At 38.0% G+C, this 19,692-nt stretch overlaps 1 protein-coding gene across 4 annotated transcripts in view; it reads left to right on the top strand.

The window, feature by feature from the left end:
* grin2da (glutamate receptor, ionotropic, N-methyl D-aspartate 2D, a) overlaps positions 1-19,692 on the top strand; it is a 114,892-nt gene that overhangs the window by 87,980 nt on the left and 7,220 nt on the right. For all 4 annotated transcript variants that reach the window (XM_058405357.1, XM_058405358.1, XM_058405359.1 and 1 more), the window contains exons 9-13: positions 6,237-6,390; positions 12,471-12,596; positions 12,816-13,045; positions 16,405-16,565; positions 17,589-17,776. In XM_058405357.1, coding sequence (XP_058261340.1) covers positions 6,237-6,390; positions 12,471-12,596; positions 12,816-13,045; positions 16,405-16,565; positions 17,589-17,776 — 859 coding nt within the window. The remainder of the gene's footprint in view (positions 1-6,236; positions 6,391-12,470; positions 12,597-12,815; positions 13,046-16,404; positions 16,566-17,588; positions 17,777-19,692) is intronic.

Genomic DNA, 19,692 nt, shown 5'->3' with positions numbered 1-19,692 from the left:
CGACCCATTTTCAATGCCCTGGCTGAGGGAAGGAGGTTCTCATCCAAGATTTGACGATACATGGCCCCGTCCATCGTCCCTTTGATGCGGTGCAGTTGTCCTGTCACCTGGGGATGGTGTACTTGAAGTCATAGGCAGCATTCCTCCTCCTCCAAACACGGCGAGTTGAGTTGATGCCAAAGAGCTGGATTTTGGTCTCATTTGGCCACAACACTTTCACCCAGTTCTCCTCTGAATCATTCAGATGTTCACTGGCAAACTTCAGATGGTCCTGTACATGTGCTTTCTTTAGCAGGGGGACCTTGCGGGTGCTACTGGATTTCAGTCTTTCACGGCGTAGTGTGTTACCAATTGTTTTCTTGGTGACTATGGCCCCTGCTGCCTTGAGATCATTCACAAAATCCTCCAGTGTAATTCTGGGCTGATTCCTCGCCGTTCTCATGATCATTGAAACTCCATGAGGTGAGATCTTGCATGGAGCCCCAGACCGAGGAAGATCGACAGTCCTTTTGTGTTTCTTCCATTTGGGAATAATCGCACCAACTGTTGTCACCTTCTCACCAAGCGGCTTGGCGATGGTCTTGTAGCTCATTCCAGCCTTGTGTAGGTCTACAATCTTGTCCCTGACATCCATGGACAGCTCTTTGGTCTTGGCCATGATGGAGAGTTTGGAATCTGATTGGTTGCTTCCTTCTGTGGACAGGGTGTCTTTCATACAGTTAAGGAGCCCCGAGAGTGCTCCTACTGTAATTTCAGCTCCTTACCTGTATAAAAGACACCTGGGAGCCAGAAATCTTTCTGATTGATGGGGATCAAATACTTATTTCACTCATTAAAATGCAAATCAATGTAGAACTTTCCTGAAATGTGTTTTTCTGGATTTTTGTTGTTATTATTTTGTCTATCACTGTTCAAATACACCGACCATTAAAATTACAGACTGATCATTTCTTTGTCAGTGGGCAAATGTACAAAATCAGCAGGGGATCAAATCATTTTTTCCCTCACTGTATATATATATATATATATATATATATATATATATATATATATATATATATATATATATATATATATATATAAAGAATAAATTAGTTAGTATTTTATCCCTAGGAATATATTCAAAAAAATTCTAAATCTAAAGCTCATTCTAAAAGTCTGAGTCTACAAATAAATCTAAATTCTCTATGTTCTAATTCTAAATCTATTATTAAAATGTATTATTTGTAAATAAATCAATTTTTAATTATTAAAAAAACTGAAATTTGACAAATTTTGTGTTAACAATCAGGTTGAAATGTTTAATTTTATGGATTATTTTAAAGTTAAAAGCATTGTAATATTTCTCTAGCTAGCTTAATGACAAATTTATATATATACTGTATATATATATAGTCCCATGTTATATATATGATGTTGCAAGTGTAGTTCACACCTTCATAGTGGTGTAAAGAATGATTGAGGAACTGTAAGGGCCTTGGGTTAGAAAGCTAAAAGAATTCAGAGTGATGGATCCCTTTGGGAAGATGTCCATTCCAGCCAAATGGACCTGATGTGATGTAGAAGGCTGAGACATGAGCCATAGATTGTCTTCTGTAGAAAATAGAGTATCATGTGACCATATGTTTTCAGATATTGTGCAGGAGTTCTTAAAAGCACAAGTTATTGTGCTTTTCGATTTGAGTTCATCAAAAGAAAATTTGTACCAAGTCGAGTCAGGAAGGTTTTATTGTCATTCCAACTACATATAGCTGGCGCAGTACATACTGAATAAAACTCCAGGACAGAAAATCACAGTGACCAGTGTACAGACTGTAACTGACCGTTGTGCAAATAAGAGGATGTAATCTATAAGAGGATTTATTTTAAATGTTGGTGAAATAGCGATAATTTGCAACAAAGGGAATTATACAAAACATTACTGATGGCAATATGGACACAGTAGTTGTAGAGTCCACTGAGTGTAGGTACAGGTGTCTGGTTGGTCATAGTAAGCAGTCACTTGACAAAGATGGTGTGTGAGCTTGACACTTCTGATTAGTTCAGATTGGTCAGATTAATGAGTGTACGGTCCAGTTGGGTTCAAAAAGTTGTCGATTTATAAGCCAGACGCGATTTAAAAAAAAAAAAAAGATGGAGGAGTGGACATTCTTCAAGATGTCTCAAAATTCTCCATGCTTTCCATTTTTAGCAAAATGTTACTTTATTTACAAAATATCCTCGACACGACATCTCTCCCAATCATGATGAACTCGTCTGGTTGTTATGCGTGTAATTACACTTCAAGAATTCAAGATATTTATGTGGTTGCTTTACCTGCTACACCATGGCCTTCACAACCAAGTGGGCTTAAATCCAGAGATTTTGGAGGTCACTTCACCATGATGAAAATTTTTGGAGGACATTTTGCTAATTTCTCCAATGTATGGAGACTTTTTGGGGCACTCTGTAGTTTAAATATCTACATAGGAACTTTCATGGCAAATTTATTTGGTTATTCATACCAAATGCATCAAATCAAATACACACTACAATTCCCAAACTGGCTAAAACTACAGACAAGATGTATTCTATTTGTAATGAACCAGTTACAGTATGACATTGAAATATTTTGCCACATATATGGAACATATGTGAACCACGTATCCTGACAAATCCTTGGGTCTATGGATAAATCCCACGCAGATTTAAACCAGGAGCCATGACTGAGCTGCATGGCTGAAACTAAAAACTTGAATTGAGGATGAAATTTAAATGGTTGTTGGTTTGGTAAAGAAAAAGAGATGACAGCAGACCAACTTAAAAACCTAATTCATCACATGATCTGTATTATAATACTGGATTCCAGGCAGCTGTAGGAACACAGCTGGGACACAATTATTTTATTTTTCAATTTTAAACCATGATTTATAGTCACCCAGTTGATATTTTAGTAACAGTTCCTAATCAGATTATTACAATAAAATGTAGTTAATCTGCGGTACTTCATCTTTCCTGACCACGGTAACCCTGAGCTCAGAGTGTGGCCTGGTTATTCCTATTTATTATCAGGTCATAGCTAATAAAATCTGATTACCCAAACTAACCATAAGGGATGTGTTCATTTATTCATTTGAAACTTGGGGTGGTTGAAGATGCAATTTTAATTTATTACAATTCAAATGCTGTAATAATACATCAACTGTATGTCTGATGTTAAAACCAGACTCTATACCAATTTAAAAAATCAGAGTTTTCCCCATTTCTGCACTTAAATTGTTGTAATTTTTAAAGTAGTGATTAGTTGCTCAGTTTCTCCCTAACTTTCATATCATCCTGTTCCCATGAAACACAGGACTTAATCAGTATAATGGTAAAAAATTTAGTTTGTATCATCTACATCACGTGTGGCCAAGTAGGTGGAGGATAGATAGATAGATAGATAGATAGATAGATAGATAGATAGATAGATAGATAGATAGATAGATAGATAGACAGACACAGACAGACAGACAGACAGATAGATAGATAGATAGATAGATAGATAGATAGATAGATAGATAGATAGAACTTTATTGTCATTGTGAAGTACAGGTACATAGCAACGAAATGGCGTTTAGCATCTACCAGAAGTGCAAATAGTAGAAATTGTGCAAATGAACAAGTGCAGATAAATATGTAAATATGTACATCAATAAATAAGGCTATGTCAGTATGTTGTATTTACAGCAGATAAAGTGTTAAGTGTAATTATATATTGTGCAAAATGTGTGCATTATAGACGGATAAATTCAATTCCGGGGCAACTAGTACAGTCTCTTTCCTTCAAACTGTTATACATAACCAGCATACTGTTATCCAGAATAAAAGTATAATAATGTGATGAAGTAATGCATTAAATATTTTGGTATTTTTGATGCTTTGACAGTATATTTTATTATCCTTCATACATTCATTCAGTAGCCCATGTATTCTCGTCAGGTTTGAGATGGAACTGTGCTGGTAACACTGGAGAAAGGCTGGAGAGTGGAGTCTGAATTAGATGCCAGTTTATTGCAGGATGCCATCCACACACATTCACACACTCATTAACACACAGGAGCAATCTGGGATATGTGAAACTCTGAACCTGAGCTCCAGCAATCCTACCTACTGTACTGCCCATTTGCTATTCTCCTTATTAACATTATTAATATTTATATTGTCTATTCATACATATAATATGGTTCACATGGGGACAAAATATGAAAATGTAATAAACTCTTAGTAGTAACAGTTGAAAAGGGTAGCAATAGTACATAAATAAAGTGGAAAGAAAAGAAAATTGAATCATTAAAAGCAAAGTTTGTATTCATGCGTCTTTAAGTTATATGGGGCTATATACTACTGAGCATTGCACAAGTAATCACTCCGTTTAAACCTTTCCTCAGTTTGTTGCAAGCTGGAATTGCTCTGCTGGCCAGGTACACTCGAATGTACTAAAAATTCATCTCAGGAGAAGGCTGGACAACAGATACGTATTACAGTGCAGATAATACAAGACGGTGCAAATACAAACACTGCTGTGAGCAACACAAGTAATACAAACTATACAGATATATCATGCCGTAAACACGAGCCAATTCCAAAGCAGTAGCAGAAGTTACGAATATAAAGCAGTTGGGATTTATTGTAAAAATGTTGATGTAATAATGTAAGCTGCAAACTGCCCAGTGCACTGTGATGAAAAAATGTAAATGTTGTATTTGTTGTGCCATGGTCAGAACAGAGAGTGAGCTAACCAAGGTCAACTGATAGTGTAGGAATGAAGAAATAAAAAATAAAAGTATGCTTAGCTGAGAAGGACAAAAGTAAGTAGCCAATGAATGTTGAGGAGGAGTGAGTTCCTTTTTTTTTTTTAAATCTCTTGTTTAGAAAGATGTCTATAAGTATAACAAATCCTTCCTCTGTGAGATTTCTAAGAGAACGTTGGGTCCTGTTGCACAGCAGTACAAATAAAACTGCTTACCATTGTGCTATTTTCTCAAGACTTCCACTCCAGCTGAAACAGAATGGCCAAGTTCAGAACTTATTTACATGTGAGACTGCATGTGGGAAGATTTTATAATGATGTGCTGTTTTGCTTTGAAGCGCTCTGATGCATTTTCCAGATCTTAAATGCTCATCATACAGTACGATGGCCAGAGATAATATTTTCTGCATCGATATTCTCTGAGCACTTCGTAATCTTCGTAAGACTTTTTGCAGATGAGGTGATGAATGCTGGGGACATTACTGAGAGTGTAGCAAGACAGCGAGGTGTGAAGTCTGAAGTGTCCAGTAGCTTGATTATTGCTGTTTATTGTTTTTCAGAATATCCATAAGAAGTGGTTCTGCTGGGCAGGTTAGTCATGCAGCGAGATGATTTTTTTTTTCCGTAGTTGGGAATCTTTTGGGGGCCTGTCTAGACTGAAAAGTAGTCTTTGGCAGTAAAACTGCTCCTGAAGTTTATGTAAATACCTCCTGCTCTGATTCCTCTTTCCAAGGTCACTTGGCTTCCTTGTATGCCTCCTGATTACAGAGTAACTATATTTATATATATATCTAGACTCTCAGTCCAGAACCACATACTTTTTTTGTATATTTTTTCAATGAAGAATAAGCCAGAGTAGTTATATTTGCATGCTGCTTTGTTGGAGATTGGATTATTTGCTTTGTCACTAATAATCTAACAGTTACTGTATAAACAGCATAACGGCCAGGAGACACCGGGTATCAAACCTGGATCTCCGTGGTAACCTCGATCACCCGTGTGCAGAGCATCAGACTCACATGCAGGATAAAATAAAAGCACTGCTTTATAAACAAAACAAGACTTACACGACACACACGACAAGTACAACATACATAACCATAACATGGGAACACAATGGAATCGGACCATACCACGCGAATGTTAAACAATGACTGGCAACAACATAACAGATACAACCAGACAGGTATATATAGAATGGGGCATCAGGGTAAAATGGAAACAGGCGACTCAGCGGGACCGAAGAATAATAGGGAGGGCGTGGCACAACACATGTAGGAACAATGACAAACAAAGCAGGATATGAGGATATATATACCCGCAGGATATCCTGCAGGAAAGCAGGATATATATACCTTCTAGCACTCCCTCTGGTGGTCTGGCAGTGAACTGTCCCAATAGCTCCCGATAATAATCTTTAGTTAAGTGGTTGAAAACATGCTGATGTGATTGTACTGCTTACCAGGTGGTGTCCAAACGGGCAGACATGGCTATCGGATCACTAACCATCAATGAAGAGAGGTCAGAAGTTGTTGAGTTCTCGGTTCCCTTTGTGGAGACTGGCATCAGCGTTATGGTCTCTCGGAGCAACGGCACCGTCTCTCCATCTGCTTTCCTGGGTGAGTCACTGTGATCTTGGGTTCTGTTACAGTATCTTCTCAAAACAGAGCAAAACACAGAATTGTCTGAACTAAAAATAAGTAAACAAGCTTTTGATTTTGTTCAGTTTTCACTGTTTATTTCCCTGTTCTGAATGTTTATTTTGCCTGGAGCTCAGAAGTTGAGGTTCTGTGATAGTGACAAGAAGATTCTGAGATTAAATCCCACGGTCACAAGAAACATTTTTGGACACTGTACTTTATCTCCTTTTAAGCTGCTTCAGACAAAACCAGGTTATTGTTAGTGAGATTTTGTTAACTATTTGTTTTTCACTTGAATTTTCTTGGTTACTATATCACTGTAAAGGTGAAAAAACATCTGACATGATTCATTTTTTGGTTTCATTTTTAGTTTGCAAAAAATGCCATTTTAACAGAGCTGCACAGACTTTGCTTTTTAATCTCATCTGTATTTAACACGTATTTCGTATGTGCGTCCATTACCCACTCCTTAATCCCCCTCTTTATCTCCCAATGTTTATAATATCCGAATGGTTTTATACATCACAGACACACTGTTTGCACATACATTCTGCCATTTTTAGAATATATTTGATTAAATTCAGGCTATTTACAATAAAATACGATCTCGGCTGCTGCTGAGTATTTCTAAACTTGATCATTCTGTTATTAATAAGCATTGAATAAGCATCAGGATTAGACATAGATTTCACTGGAGCTTACCATCCTCCTTCTGCACAAAGACAACAGAACTTGACCAAGTATTTTAGGATTCCTCGATTACCCTCATATGGAGCATAGCCCTTGAGCTCATCACAAACCAGACAATCAGTACAGGCAGTTGCTCACAACTACTCCGAGGGGAGTCTCTGTTTCATGCTCTATAGCATTAGTGTGATCATCCAAAGTCCTCTTCTAGCTCTGATCTATGGACAGATTGACATGGTTTCCACAGGTGAGTGGGATGATTTGAGCCTCATGTTTTAGATTAACCTCTGGTCCCAGTTCCTTTCTCTTGGGAAACACCGTCACCAAAGCAGAAGGGATATCCTGCCGTCATGATTGTAGCCAATTTAGGCACAATGCTGTCCTTCAGCTTATTGCATAGCATAGTTCCCCCACTCAAAGAAGCCTTACCACTAAACTGTGAGCACTTGACAGGCACTTGTTCTCTAATTGAAATCACATTCGGAAAAAATTATTTTATATACAGTCAGGATTGACATTCCTGAGCCGGCAGTAAAGCATTTGATTAAATCATTCTGCTAATCATTCCATTACCCATTTGAGGATGGGAAAAGCTGGCTTTAGTTGTTATAATTCCTAATAATTCGTAAAGTTTGTGAAGTGTGCATAATATAAAAGTGCCCTGGATGGTCAAAATCTCTTTCAGTTTGCAGTGTGACTGGGGAGATCGCTCAGAAAAGCTCCATCACAATAAAAGTGTGCAGATTCTTCAGATGAGGCACAGGTACTAGGTATCGCATTGCATCATCCACTAGAACTAACATTAAGCGATGCCCATGTGCACTCTATTCTAATGGCCTTACAAGCTCCACACCAGTTCTTTCAAGGGGGACCTCTACTACTCAAACATGGCACAGTGGCAGTTTTGGGGAGGCTAGAGGATTCAACACCTGACATTGATGGGATTTCAAACACACCTTCTGCATACATCTGTGTGAATACCTGACCAATAGAAATAGAGCACAAGCCCCTTTATTTTTTCTTAGCCAAATAGCCTGGTGTGGGATCCTCAGGACAAACACTTAGGTCATATACTCCTTTTAGTTTAACTGTCTTTTAGATAGATAGAGGCTATGCTTGAAAATAGGTAATATAGGTGGTGGCTCAAGTGGTCAAGGGTTTGAGTTGTTGGTCAGGGTTCAAGGCCCTTAAACATCTTTGCTCCGGGGGCACTGTATCATCAGTTGTTTATCAGAAGGTCAGGGTTCAAGCCCCAGTACCCCCAAGCTGCCACTTTTGGGCAAGGCCCTTAACCCTTTCTCCTCCAGGGGTGCTGTATCATAGCTGCCCCTGTGCCCTGATCCCAACTTCCTCAGATGGGATATGTGAAGAAAAGAATTCCACTGTGCTGTATTATATGTGTGGTGATTATAAAGGCTGCTGCTTCTTCTTCTAAAATGTGGCATTTGGCTGGTCTGGCTAGCAATTATCAATAACTTTCAAGTGGTTGAAGGCATGCCTCAGGGTTTTTTGTTTTTGTTTTTTCTACCTAACTACGACACACCAGCATACTGTCCAGCCCCCTTAAAATCTAGGCAGTTACATTTCCCCCCAAAGTGATGGGTGAGGCAAGGGCTAACCACAACCCTATTGTCTAAAGAATTGAATAATGACAAGCACAAGCACTTATTCATATATCCGCATGCACAAACATCACCTTCGCCCAATGTCATGTCCCTCAGTCAGCAGTCACTTGTCACCCTGAAGATGCTAAGCAAACACAAATGGTTGGCTGCCCTTGCTGAGGTCAGGGTCCTGAACCTCTGCCACCATTGTTCCAGTGTTCAGTCAACCTGCTGTGAGTGCCTTTTTCAGGTCTTTTCAGCTGTGAGAAGTATCACCAATGCAACATTACATTACATTTACAATATTTGGCAGATGCCCTTATCCAGAGCAACTTATTATTTATCTTATTTTATATAGCTGAGCAATTGAGGCTTGAGCTGTTATGGCAGCTTGGTGGACCTGGGATTCAAACCTCATAACCTTTCATTCATAACCTTTTGAACAGCAGTCCACACGTGAACCACTAAGTTACCATATCTGCCATTCTAAGTGGCCACAGCCGATTTGTACATTGTCAAAATATTGATCCTGACAAATCATTTATCAGACCAAATGATCAGGAATTATAGAAAAACTGTAGGTTGCTTGGGATGAAATGGTAATAGGTAAATGGTAAAGGTAAATCACAGCCATTAGTAGCTGATGATGCCCAAAGAAAACTGTCCACAGATTTGCCATTGGACATGGTCATAGTCTGTAATCACATTAAATTCCAACAAAAATGTTTTTTTTTGCTTACCATAATTGTCTAAATACATAAAATATATATCACAAAACAACTTTCTGAACATGTCTACCCAAGTGTGGATAAAAAGGGAAGTGTATGTCTTTGTGTTTGCGGAAGGAAAAATATCTAAAGTATATGAGAGGAACTAGAATAGCTCAGGCAGAACATGTATACAGTTAGCCACTCTCTTGAGACCTGAACTAGATTTTTGTTTCCATAAAACATAAATGTAAATGTTGCTTTTAAAGCAGTAGTAGTTAGAAGCGTAAACCACATGATACAGAATCATTTCAATACTTAAGGTAACAACAAAGTATTTGACAATATCAAAAATACAATAGATTTTGATGCAGTTGGTTCAGAATCTGGGATTGACCTGCTTTCACTGCAAATGATGAGGTAAAGAAGACATACTTTGACAGTTACAATTACAGGCAAATCACCCAGCTAGCCTATTAAAAATCAATTTAGAACATACCAATTATTGTTACATACCTGTATAAAACTCTGTAACTGATAACATTGGCAAACACAATATTTATGTCCTAACAAACTCAGAAATCTATTAAATAATGTTCTGAAATGCTTTACACAGTCTATACAAAATGTATGTACTCCATAGCTCAAATTTCCCACAGTTCTGATTTATGTCCAGCTCAGGATAATTTGCGCTGGCGTCTCATCATCCTTTTATCAATTGCAAGGAAATCTGTAGATATCACATGATGCATGCCTTCTTCTCACACAAGTTCAGTCTTTTGCTTCCAGGATTTCCAGCTGTGTCAGGTCAACCAATTAAAAGCAAGGTCCCTCTGCATTGTTTATTCATTAGGTGCCTACAGAAAAATGGCTGACCATTTCGATGATAATATCTGTAATAATCTGGTATTGGATGATAATAATCGATTTTTGGTTGTTTCACAGATTACGTTCAATCGCTGTCTTTTTAACAGATACATTAATCCAGATTGTCAGATTATCACACCCCTTATTTTATCTCATCTGTGACTATCTTTGCTAGTAACTGCTAGGACTTCAAATTGGTTGCCATGCAGAACCACAGATCACAATTATTACACTGAAGTTTGGGATATATGTGCTATCCTTTAAACCAAACAAATCAGATCTAAGCCCTAGACCTGACCTATAGCACTGATGCTCTCTTTAGATGAACCACTTTTATATTTATTCTTTAACGATCTAGAAGTGTTTTTAAGTTTCCTCATTTTTTTTAGATGTACTACAGGTGGAACATGTTCAACAAGCACCGCCGTCCTCCTGGTGATGCTATAACAGCCTCAACTCTTCTGGAAAGGCTCTGGAATGTGGCTGTGGGGATTGGTGACCATTTAGCCAAAGGCACTGATTTCAGGCAAAGAGACCTGGTGTACAGTTAGCACTCTAGTTCATCCCAAAGGTCTTTAGTGGTATTAAGTTCATGGCTGTCTGCAGGCTACTTGAATTCACTGCAAACCATGCCTTCATGGACTTCTTTTTATGCTCAGTGATATTGTCATTCTGGAACAGGTTTGGGCTACTTATTATACAATAGTGTGCCTCAACCTTGTGTCAAAAGTTTAAAAAAGACCTAAATATAGTGGCCACAGTAAGGTGTCCACATACGTTTGGACATATCATGTATATATAACTCCCACTTCAAGGTGGCTCTAGTGGGAATTCTCCATATGATAACTGAGACCACTTTTTTATATTATATATTACATAATGTGCTTGAGGGTTTTGCAAGTCATTATCTGTACATATATATCTAAATTAACGATCTTATGATTATACAGCCAGATGACTGTATAAAAGCCTAAATTAATGAGGGCAAATGCCTCCAGGCAGGTGTACAACATGATACTGACTAATCAGTTAACATGAAAACCATGCTCTGTGCCACATTTACATGCTGAGCAGGCCAAGTTGACCTTTATTTTGAATCAAGTTGGCAAAGAAAAAATCAAAGTGACTTGGAATAAATGTTTATTGGACATGGGTGACAGGAGATTCGGTCATAAAAGATTGCTCAACTAACTAGTGTTTCAATGGGACCTGTGACTAAAATCCCATCTGCAAGTGGCTTCACTGGCTAGTTTTTCAATAGGAATAGATCTGAATCTGGATTTCGATTTATGGGTAAAATTCCAGTAAATTGAGTTGGAAATTGTAGTATAAAACACTCATTTATTTGTCCTGCTTGTGCATTGGTGTTCTATGTAAGCAAAAGAGCACCTTCCTTAGGTGACAACGTGAGAGTGAGAGTTCACTGGTGCAAAAAAAACTATTCTCTGGTCTACATAGAAGTGTAAAATGAGTACAGTGAGTTTTATCAGTCTCATGAAGTGTATATTTCATCTCGCTATACAAGCATGACCCTTATGGTGAGGGTCCAGTGGCTAGGTTATGTAATTGGGGGCATTTTTCTGTCATGATTCGGGTCGGGAAGAGTAACTGAACATCAACATAAAGTTATTTGGACTTTATCCTTTGATGAAACATTTCTATTTTGATCAGAATTGTCTAGAATAACATTTGCATAACATCCAGAAGTTTTACTGAACTTTACTGCTTAGATGATTATAAAAATGGTGTATGGTGGTCATTTTCTTCGGCCTTCACAATCACTAGATCTCAACCCGGTTAAATAGCTACAGGAGATTTTGGACTGACCTAAACAGTACTTGCTTCCCAGCCATTAAAACCTCTGTAATGTCTTTAGGAAGAATACACTGCCAGTACGATTACAATGAATCTATGCCACGGTGCTGTGCAACATTCTAGCAACACATGGTGGCCCAAATACATGATAGGACTTTTTTTATAGTGGATTTTTCCCTTAAATTTATCACTTGTCTGTATTCCAACCAATTTTGATTTCTGTGTCCACAATATCTATTGAACAATGACTTATGTTTGGTCTTGTGATGTCAATTTGAATTGTGGATCTTCATCCTTTGTGATTTTTGTGGATCCCCTCCCTGATTACTTTATTTATTATCCCCCCCAACTATATATTTTACCTTCTGTTTCCCCTCAGAGCCTTACAGTCCTGCAGTTTGGGTGATGATGTTCGTCATGTGCCTGTCCGTGGTAGCCGTAACCGTTTTTATCTTCGAGTTTTTCAGCCCTGTTGGATATAACCGAAGTCTACAAAGTGGAAAGAGTAAGTAAAATGATTAAAGATTGTTTGCCTTAGGCACATCTAGAGATGAAATCAGCAGTGCATAACTTTGCTTATTACTAGACTAAAATATGCAGTAATTTTTATAATAATCTGAATCAGCAGAGCATGTCTGATTCTGCGCTCATAATTTCAATACAGTCTTTTCCCTATCCTCCTGCCAGCCCTAAGATGTCCTGATGTTTGTCGTTTCTTTCTCAGGGGCAGGAGGATCTAAGTTTACCATAGGAAAATCTGTGTGGCTGCTGTGGGCCCTGGTCTTTAATAACTCAGTTCCTGTAGAAAACCCTAGAGGAACCACAAGCAAGATCATGGTGCTAGTTTGGGCTTTCTTCGCTGTTATCTTTTTGGCAAGCTACACTGCTAACCTGGCTGCCTTCATGATCCAAGAGGAGTACATAGACACAGTGTCTGGCCTCAGTGATAAGAAGGTAATTGAATCATAAACTGTAGTGTTTTATATTTCATAATTTGTTAACAAATGAATGCATAATTTTACTCTCATGTGGAACCTTGATTAGATATCTTGGATGTGCATTAAGAAGTATAGTGACTGTGAGGAGCTTATTAAATTCTGCCATTTCTGTGGTAGTACAGAACTGAGCACCAGGTAAAACCTCTTGGTTGCTCTGCAGTAATCTCAGTGTGTTGTATGCTCTGGGCTCCATTCATTCTTTCATTTCTAAAGTGGAGGCATGATGAAGTTTGACATATCTGAGCAGGCTTGTGACAAATGAGTACAAATATCTTCCCAATTTCTTCCTGACAAAGTGCTGACTGTGAATTATTATTACAGGACTATCAGGGTGACTCACTGCATTTCAAGAACATCATGTTATTTTATAAATATATATATGCATACCGGTCAAAAAGATCTAGAGATCATGCAATTGCTTTAAACATGCACAGTGTTTTCACCCACTGGACAAAAGGTACCCCTATATCTCTATGATGTTCATTTATTACATTTCAGGATTCAATACAATCATCGCCATCAGTCCAGTGCAATTGGATACTGAGCTTTCTGTCTGGTATACCTCAGGTAGTTAAGATTGGCAGCTCCATGTCCTCCATGCTGACTCTGAACACTGGCAGCCAACAAGGATGCATGCTCCGTCTACTTCTGCATTCCTGTTTCACACACTACTGTATGGCCATGTACAGCTCAAAGATCATCCTGAACTTTGCTAATCACACTATCCTAGGTCTGATCATAAACAGGAACAATGCGCTGTCATAGTGGTGCAGTCTCAGGGTCAGCAAAACATAAGAGATGATTGTGGAATTTTAGAAGATGAGGCATATTTACACATTAATTATGGTGTTGCGGATAGAATTTTCCTGCACATCATCGACTACCTTACTTGGACCGCATAGCAAGGTCTGCCCACCAGAGACTTTACTGCCTACAGAACTTTGGTCTGCTCCATAACTTCATCACAAAGATCTGCTTCTCTATTGAGAACATCATAAGTGGCTGGATTAGTGCCTGCAGAGAGTGGTAAAACCAGCTGAATGAATCACAGGCAGCAAACATAGGAACTTAGAGGATGTCTACCAGATATGGTGCTTGACGAAGGCTTACAAGATTATGGTGGACTGCACTCATCCAGCTCATAACCGGCTCGTCAGACTACCGTCTGGTATCAGCTTTAAAGCTTAGAGTCATGGACAAACAGGCTGAGGAACAGTTCTTATTTGCAGGTCGTCAGACTACTAAATAACCGTGTATCACTTTAAGCATGTGAAATGTCACCTTAAGCACATTACTCACTTTGCTTTTATAGGGCATTTACCACTTTATTCACTTTATTCTCGTCTGTTCTCTTTTGACTATACAGTACTCAGTTTTATCCTCTGCTGCTCTTTTGACTTTAGTGTTACATTCTTGGTTACTCTTTAAATCAGTTTTGTACTCAACCACATTCCTCTATTTTATTTGTTCTATTTACATTTATTTAATTCAATGTCTTCTCACTTGTGTGTCTTCTTTATTGACTTTTCTATCGTGTCTCTGCTTCGCTGAGTTTACCGAGCTTGACCTATGCATACTGTGCATTTGACACCTAAAATGACTTTGACATTAATATTTATTCATTTTTCATTTCTCTGTTCCTGGTGGGGGTTGTGGTTGCCAACGTCTGAGAAGGTCACCCCAAACTGGCTATAGAATATTCTCTTCCACCCGAACTGTACAGTTTATGCTGTCCAGCAGGTCCGGGGTTTGCCCTAGTATCCTCATTTACAGTAGTTGAATGTGCCTGTAGCAGGAGCTGAGCAGAGGTCATCTTTATAACATTCCTAAACCACCTTACCTGGATCTTCTTGATTCAAAAGTACATCTCCTCTAATCCAAGGCTCCCTAGAATCCTCATCCTATCATTTTAATTATACCCAGAACCCATTGGAAGAAACTTATTTTTAACACGTGTAGTTGTGGCTTTATTGTTTGTTACCCGTAGTTCCTGAAGCCGTTGTTATTTAGTACATGACTAAGGTTCTGGTGTAGTGGTGGCTCAGGTGGTTAAGGGTTTAGGTTATTGATCAGAAGATTGGGGTTCAAGCCCCAACACCACTAAGTTAGCACTGTTGGGCAACTGAACCAGGTCCTTAGCCTTCTCTGCTCTAGGGGTGCTTTATTATAGCTGTGCGTGCACTATGACATCAACTTCCTTAGCTGGGATATGCCTAAAATTGCTATGGTGTAATGCATGTGAGGCGTTAATAAAGGCTTCTTAAGGCTTCCTTCTCCAGGGGCAAAGTCTTTCCGCTTAACTGTAGAAAAAATTCCTCTCTTTACCTGGAGAGAATCATAGCTTTGGATTTGGAGATGTTGCTTTTCATGGCAGCAAAACATTCAGGTTCATGTTGGAGGTTTACTTCAATTGGTGTGAAAATAGGAAACATCATCTGGAAATATACTGGACACTTCTCCAATGTCAACTGTATTTTGATATCCTGTCCTTGAAAAACTCTCAAAAAGGAATAGAAACACGGGACACCATGAATGGAGTCTGTCAGCCATCTTAAAGGGTTTGGCGAGACACCACTCTCACTGAGCTCATACAGAGAACAGATCACACAATATAGTGGCAAACACACCCTTAATGCCTCCCACAACCATGTCACCATCATAGGCTGTCTCTAAATTCACAAAAGACATGTGGGCTGGTTTGTCATAATCCAATGACACATTGCAAAGCTGTGCAGGAGTAAGAAGTGTGTAATTCCCATACACTTGGAACATCATTTGGTCTTTTTTTTTTTAAAATAAGGTGCACCATTCCAATTTACCAGATAATACAAGCCCATTCATGTCCAGTGCATTTGGTATCTCCAGCTGAATCTCATTCCCCTGCATCCTGAATGCCACTAGGGAATTTTCTAACCAACCTCACTCACACAGACAGACTAGAAAAGAAGATTTCCCGGCACTGAAGAGAAAGCGTATCTTCTGGGTGCTCCATACATATGTCCTCGAGTCTGATGATACAATCACAAAATCAGTCATTAATTTTTGGACCAAACTTGTCTTTGTTCAGATACTTACACATATGGAAATGATGTTTCTTAATAATAACACCTTTTGTTAATTCTATTGATTCTTGACCTTAAACAAATTTTTGATTTATGAACAATAATCACGTTTAAGAAAAATAATTGAACTGAAATAGTATTAATTTAAATAACAAATTAAATATAAAGAGTTAGACGATTGAACTTAAAAAAAAAAATAGATTGGGCCAGATATGTCTACAGATTTCCCTACTTTTTTTTATTTCACTTGTAGTTCCAGCAACCCACAGAGCAGTACCCTCCCCTTCGCTTTGGCACCGTCCCAAATGGCAGCACAGAGGAAAACATTCGCAGCAACTACCCGAACATGCATCAATTTATGGTGCGCCACAACCAGAGAGGAGTTGAGGAAGCCATCGACAACCTCAAGACTGGGTGAGCTTTTGACAAAGAACTTAAATGACATGTAGTCATTTACATAAGCCTTCACTCCCAAAAACCAAGAAACGTTATTTGTTTCTTATTTCAGTGCTTGATTCTATGGAGACATAAGTAATACTGTATAAATTGACCTGGTTTATAGAATATGGATACAAAAGCTTATTTAATGTCCTCTAGACAAAAAAGAAGATATCATTTGTTAGCACAGCTCCTGAAACTATCAAACCGACTAAAGGAGTAGTGGAAAATTAAGATTTCCCTTTAATGTAGCAGGAAAGCCAGATGTGGGTTACAGCACGGATCACAGCATAGGCATTAATTATTTTGTCAGCTGTCGGATTCTGTCAATCTCAGAGTGGGTGTGAAAGCTGACTTCTATCCTTTGTGTGAAAGCACCGGAAACACCATAATTATACTGAAATTGTTACTTTCCCAACCACAATTTCCCAACAACTAAGCTTTTTGGTTTTGTTCGAAGCAGTATTTTTCTATTATAGCAAAGTAGAGGATTCATAAAGGAAAGTTCTCTTAAAGTTTGTAACTTCAGAAAATGAGGTAGGGGTAATTTCTTTTTGCATAGTGTTTGATTTTTCACTTATCATAAGTTACCGAATTTCATAAAAGAACTACTTTGGTTCTTATTATGGATTTGCTTGTAGCAGGATACTCATGTGTCACATATATTTAAATACATGTGTGCATTAGCGATAATCAATTTTCAGTGAAGATACCTTTAAATACCTTGGAGTTAATGCAGCATGACATTCACATTAGTTTACTTCGCCAAAGCCCTGATCATTATCATATATCATTCTGGTTCAAGTACTAGACGAGGCTTCATTCAGGAAGGGTGCATGGATGTGCACTCAGGCTAATGCATTGTGCATCAATACAAAAGGAATATGCACTGTATTCTCTCTCTCTCTCTCTCTCTCTCTCTAAATCTTTAAGAATTAATGAATAACAATTTTCTCACCTCTCTATAGAACATCACTTTCTACTACTTTCTGCTTACAGCAAACTGGATGCCTTTATCTACGATGCGGCCGTTTTAAACTACATGGCACGTAAAGATGAGGGTTGTAAAGTGATGACCATCGGTTCAGGAAAGGTGTTTGCTACTACGGGATACGGCATCGCCCTGCACAAGAACTCTCGCTGGAAGCGACCGCTAGACCTTGCTTTGCTGCAACTGGTGGGAGATGGTGAGAAGAGTAGATGATAATTGATTTAGTTATAACTCAAGTTGCCACAATGCCATAAGATTTGGTGAACGCACTGGATTCCGATTAGTGTGGGATGACAGAATAATGTAAAAAAGAAATATAAAATGGTTACACTAGTGCTATGGTATTTCAGGTAAAAAAAAATATAGCCCCAAAAACATACAATCTGAAAATCTGAGATATCAGGTATTTATTTTGTCAGATGTTGGAGACAGTGGCAGTTGCCGGTGAAGAGCTTTTATATCAAAATAGGCAAAAAGAAAGGCAGAATCCAGGAAATGTACAACTGTAAACTGGGCAGAAAACAAATACATAAACCAAAGAATCAGAATCAGAATCGTAACCAGAAACATGGTGATTTTTATATGTTGCCCTTCTACTAAAATCCCTTAATCATGCTGCATACTAATTCATGTCAACATTTGGCTATCCAGCCAGGCAATGGCACTGGACGGTAAATTTGTTTGTCTCTAAGCTAGAGAAAGACTCAAACCCATCAATAATGACCTCCCACATTGCAGAAAACTGTGAAATCCTTTCTGGCATTCTTAATAAGGGAACAGGTTAGACTGTCATGCCCAGCTTCACCTTGCCTCCTTTCATCTAGCAGTTTGCTAGTGAGAGACTCCAACAGGGTTTGGGGAAGTGAGATCAAAGGAGCACAAGAGTGTTCTTGGTAACTGATCAGTAATAATGATAATGATAAAACAGGTTTATGTGTCTGTCGAGGAAAGGTAGTAAATCAAGACCTATATAAACTCAGATAATTTTCCACTAGAATGTTATCTAAAAACAGAAAAAGTGATTTCTACGGACATTTTCTGGAGAGATTTACCCTGTTATTTATCATTACAGCGTATACTTCCAGCAGAGAGACCGTAAAAGCTTGTCATTGGATTGGAACAATAAGTTTCTTGGCAGAAATATTTACCATAATAATGCAATGTTGTGTATCATTACATTGGAACAGTCGGAAATGAACTTAGCATGGTTTGTGCTAACAATGAGGGGGAAATTGCTAGACTACACTATACTGCTGGGAGAGTTAGCAAGCTGGTTAGCGCTCTTGTTTGGCAGATGGATGTATCACAAAGCTGCGTGTTCAGATTTGTTGGATATGACACACAACCCCTGTGTTTAATTGTCTTTTAGATGATATAGTTTGGTGATGAATTATTTCATACAACATTTCTGTTTTTAAATAATACTGAATATACATCAATAAGGATAAAATGTGTACGTTATATCCCGGTGGGAAAAGCCTGTCTTGTAAAATCAGTAGCAAATAACCAGATAATGGGACTTTGCTAGTCTTTTGAATGATGTTTATCATCAGCTGGAAACACTGGCATCACTTCGGGTCAAATATTATATTATATTATATGCCTTTATTTTGGTTTGTGTTGTTAAACCTAAAAGAATAAAATATGTTTTAGCAGCAGCTCTGTTCCCCCCACCTCCCTTTTTCAGTTTTGCATGAAAGAAAAAAGAAACTTTTAATTGAATACATTTAAAAGTTCATTAAAACAATAATGAATAGCCAGCGGTTTTGGTCAATGAAGTGACACAATAGAAATTTTTTACTTTTTCAATAAATATAATGAATGTGTGATTTAGTTCATATTATTTTTTTTAAAATTATTAAAGTGTCAAAGCTGTTTTTCTGCTTTTTTTTTGTAAATTAACAAACTTGCAATTAACTAGGGGCGAATTAACTCGTGTTTATTCCTATTATTGTTGGTTTTAATGAAATAAATAGATGATAATAAATGTATACATTCTGAGCTAAAGAAATAAAAGCTTATAAAACATGATAAAAAGATTTAAATGCATGTAGCATGTCTTCTGCCGGTGCTCTTGTCCTGTCAGTGTTCTTTATGGTGACATTTTTTCCC

The sequence above is a fragment of the Hemibagrus wyckioides genome, linkage group LG12 (assembly GCF_019097595.1).
Source record: "Hemibagrus wyckioides isolate EC202008001 linkage group LG12, SWU_Hwy_1.0, whole genome shotgun sequence".
In the NCBI taxonomy this organism is placed as follows: domain Eukaryota; kingdom Metazoa; phylum Chordata; class Actinopteri; order Siluriformes; family Bagridae; genus Hemibagrus; species Hemibagrus wyckioides.
Note: the sequence above shows the minus strand (reverse complement) of the source record. Positions and strands in the feature narration are given on the sequence as shown.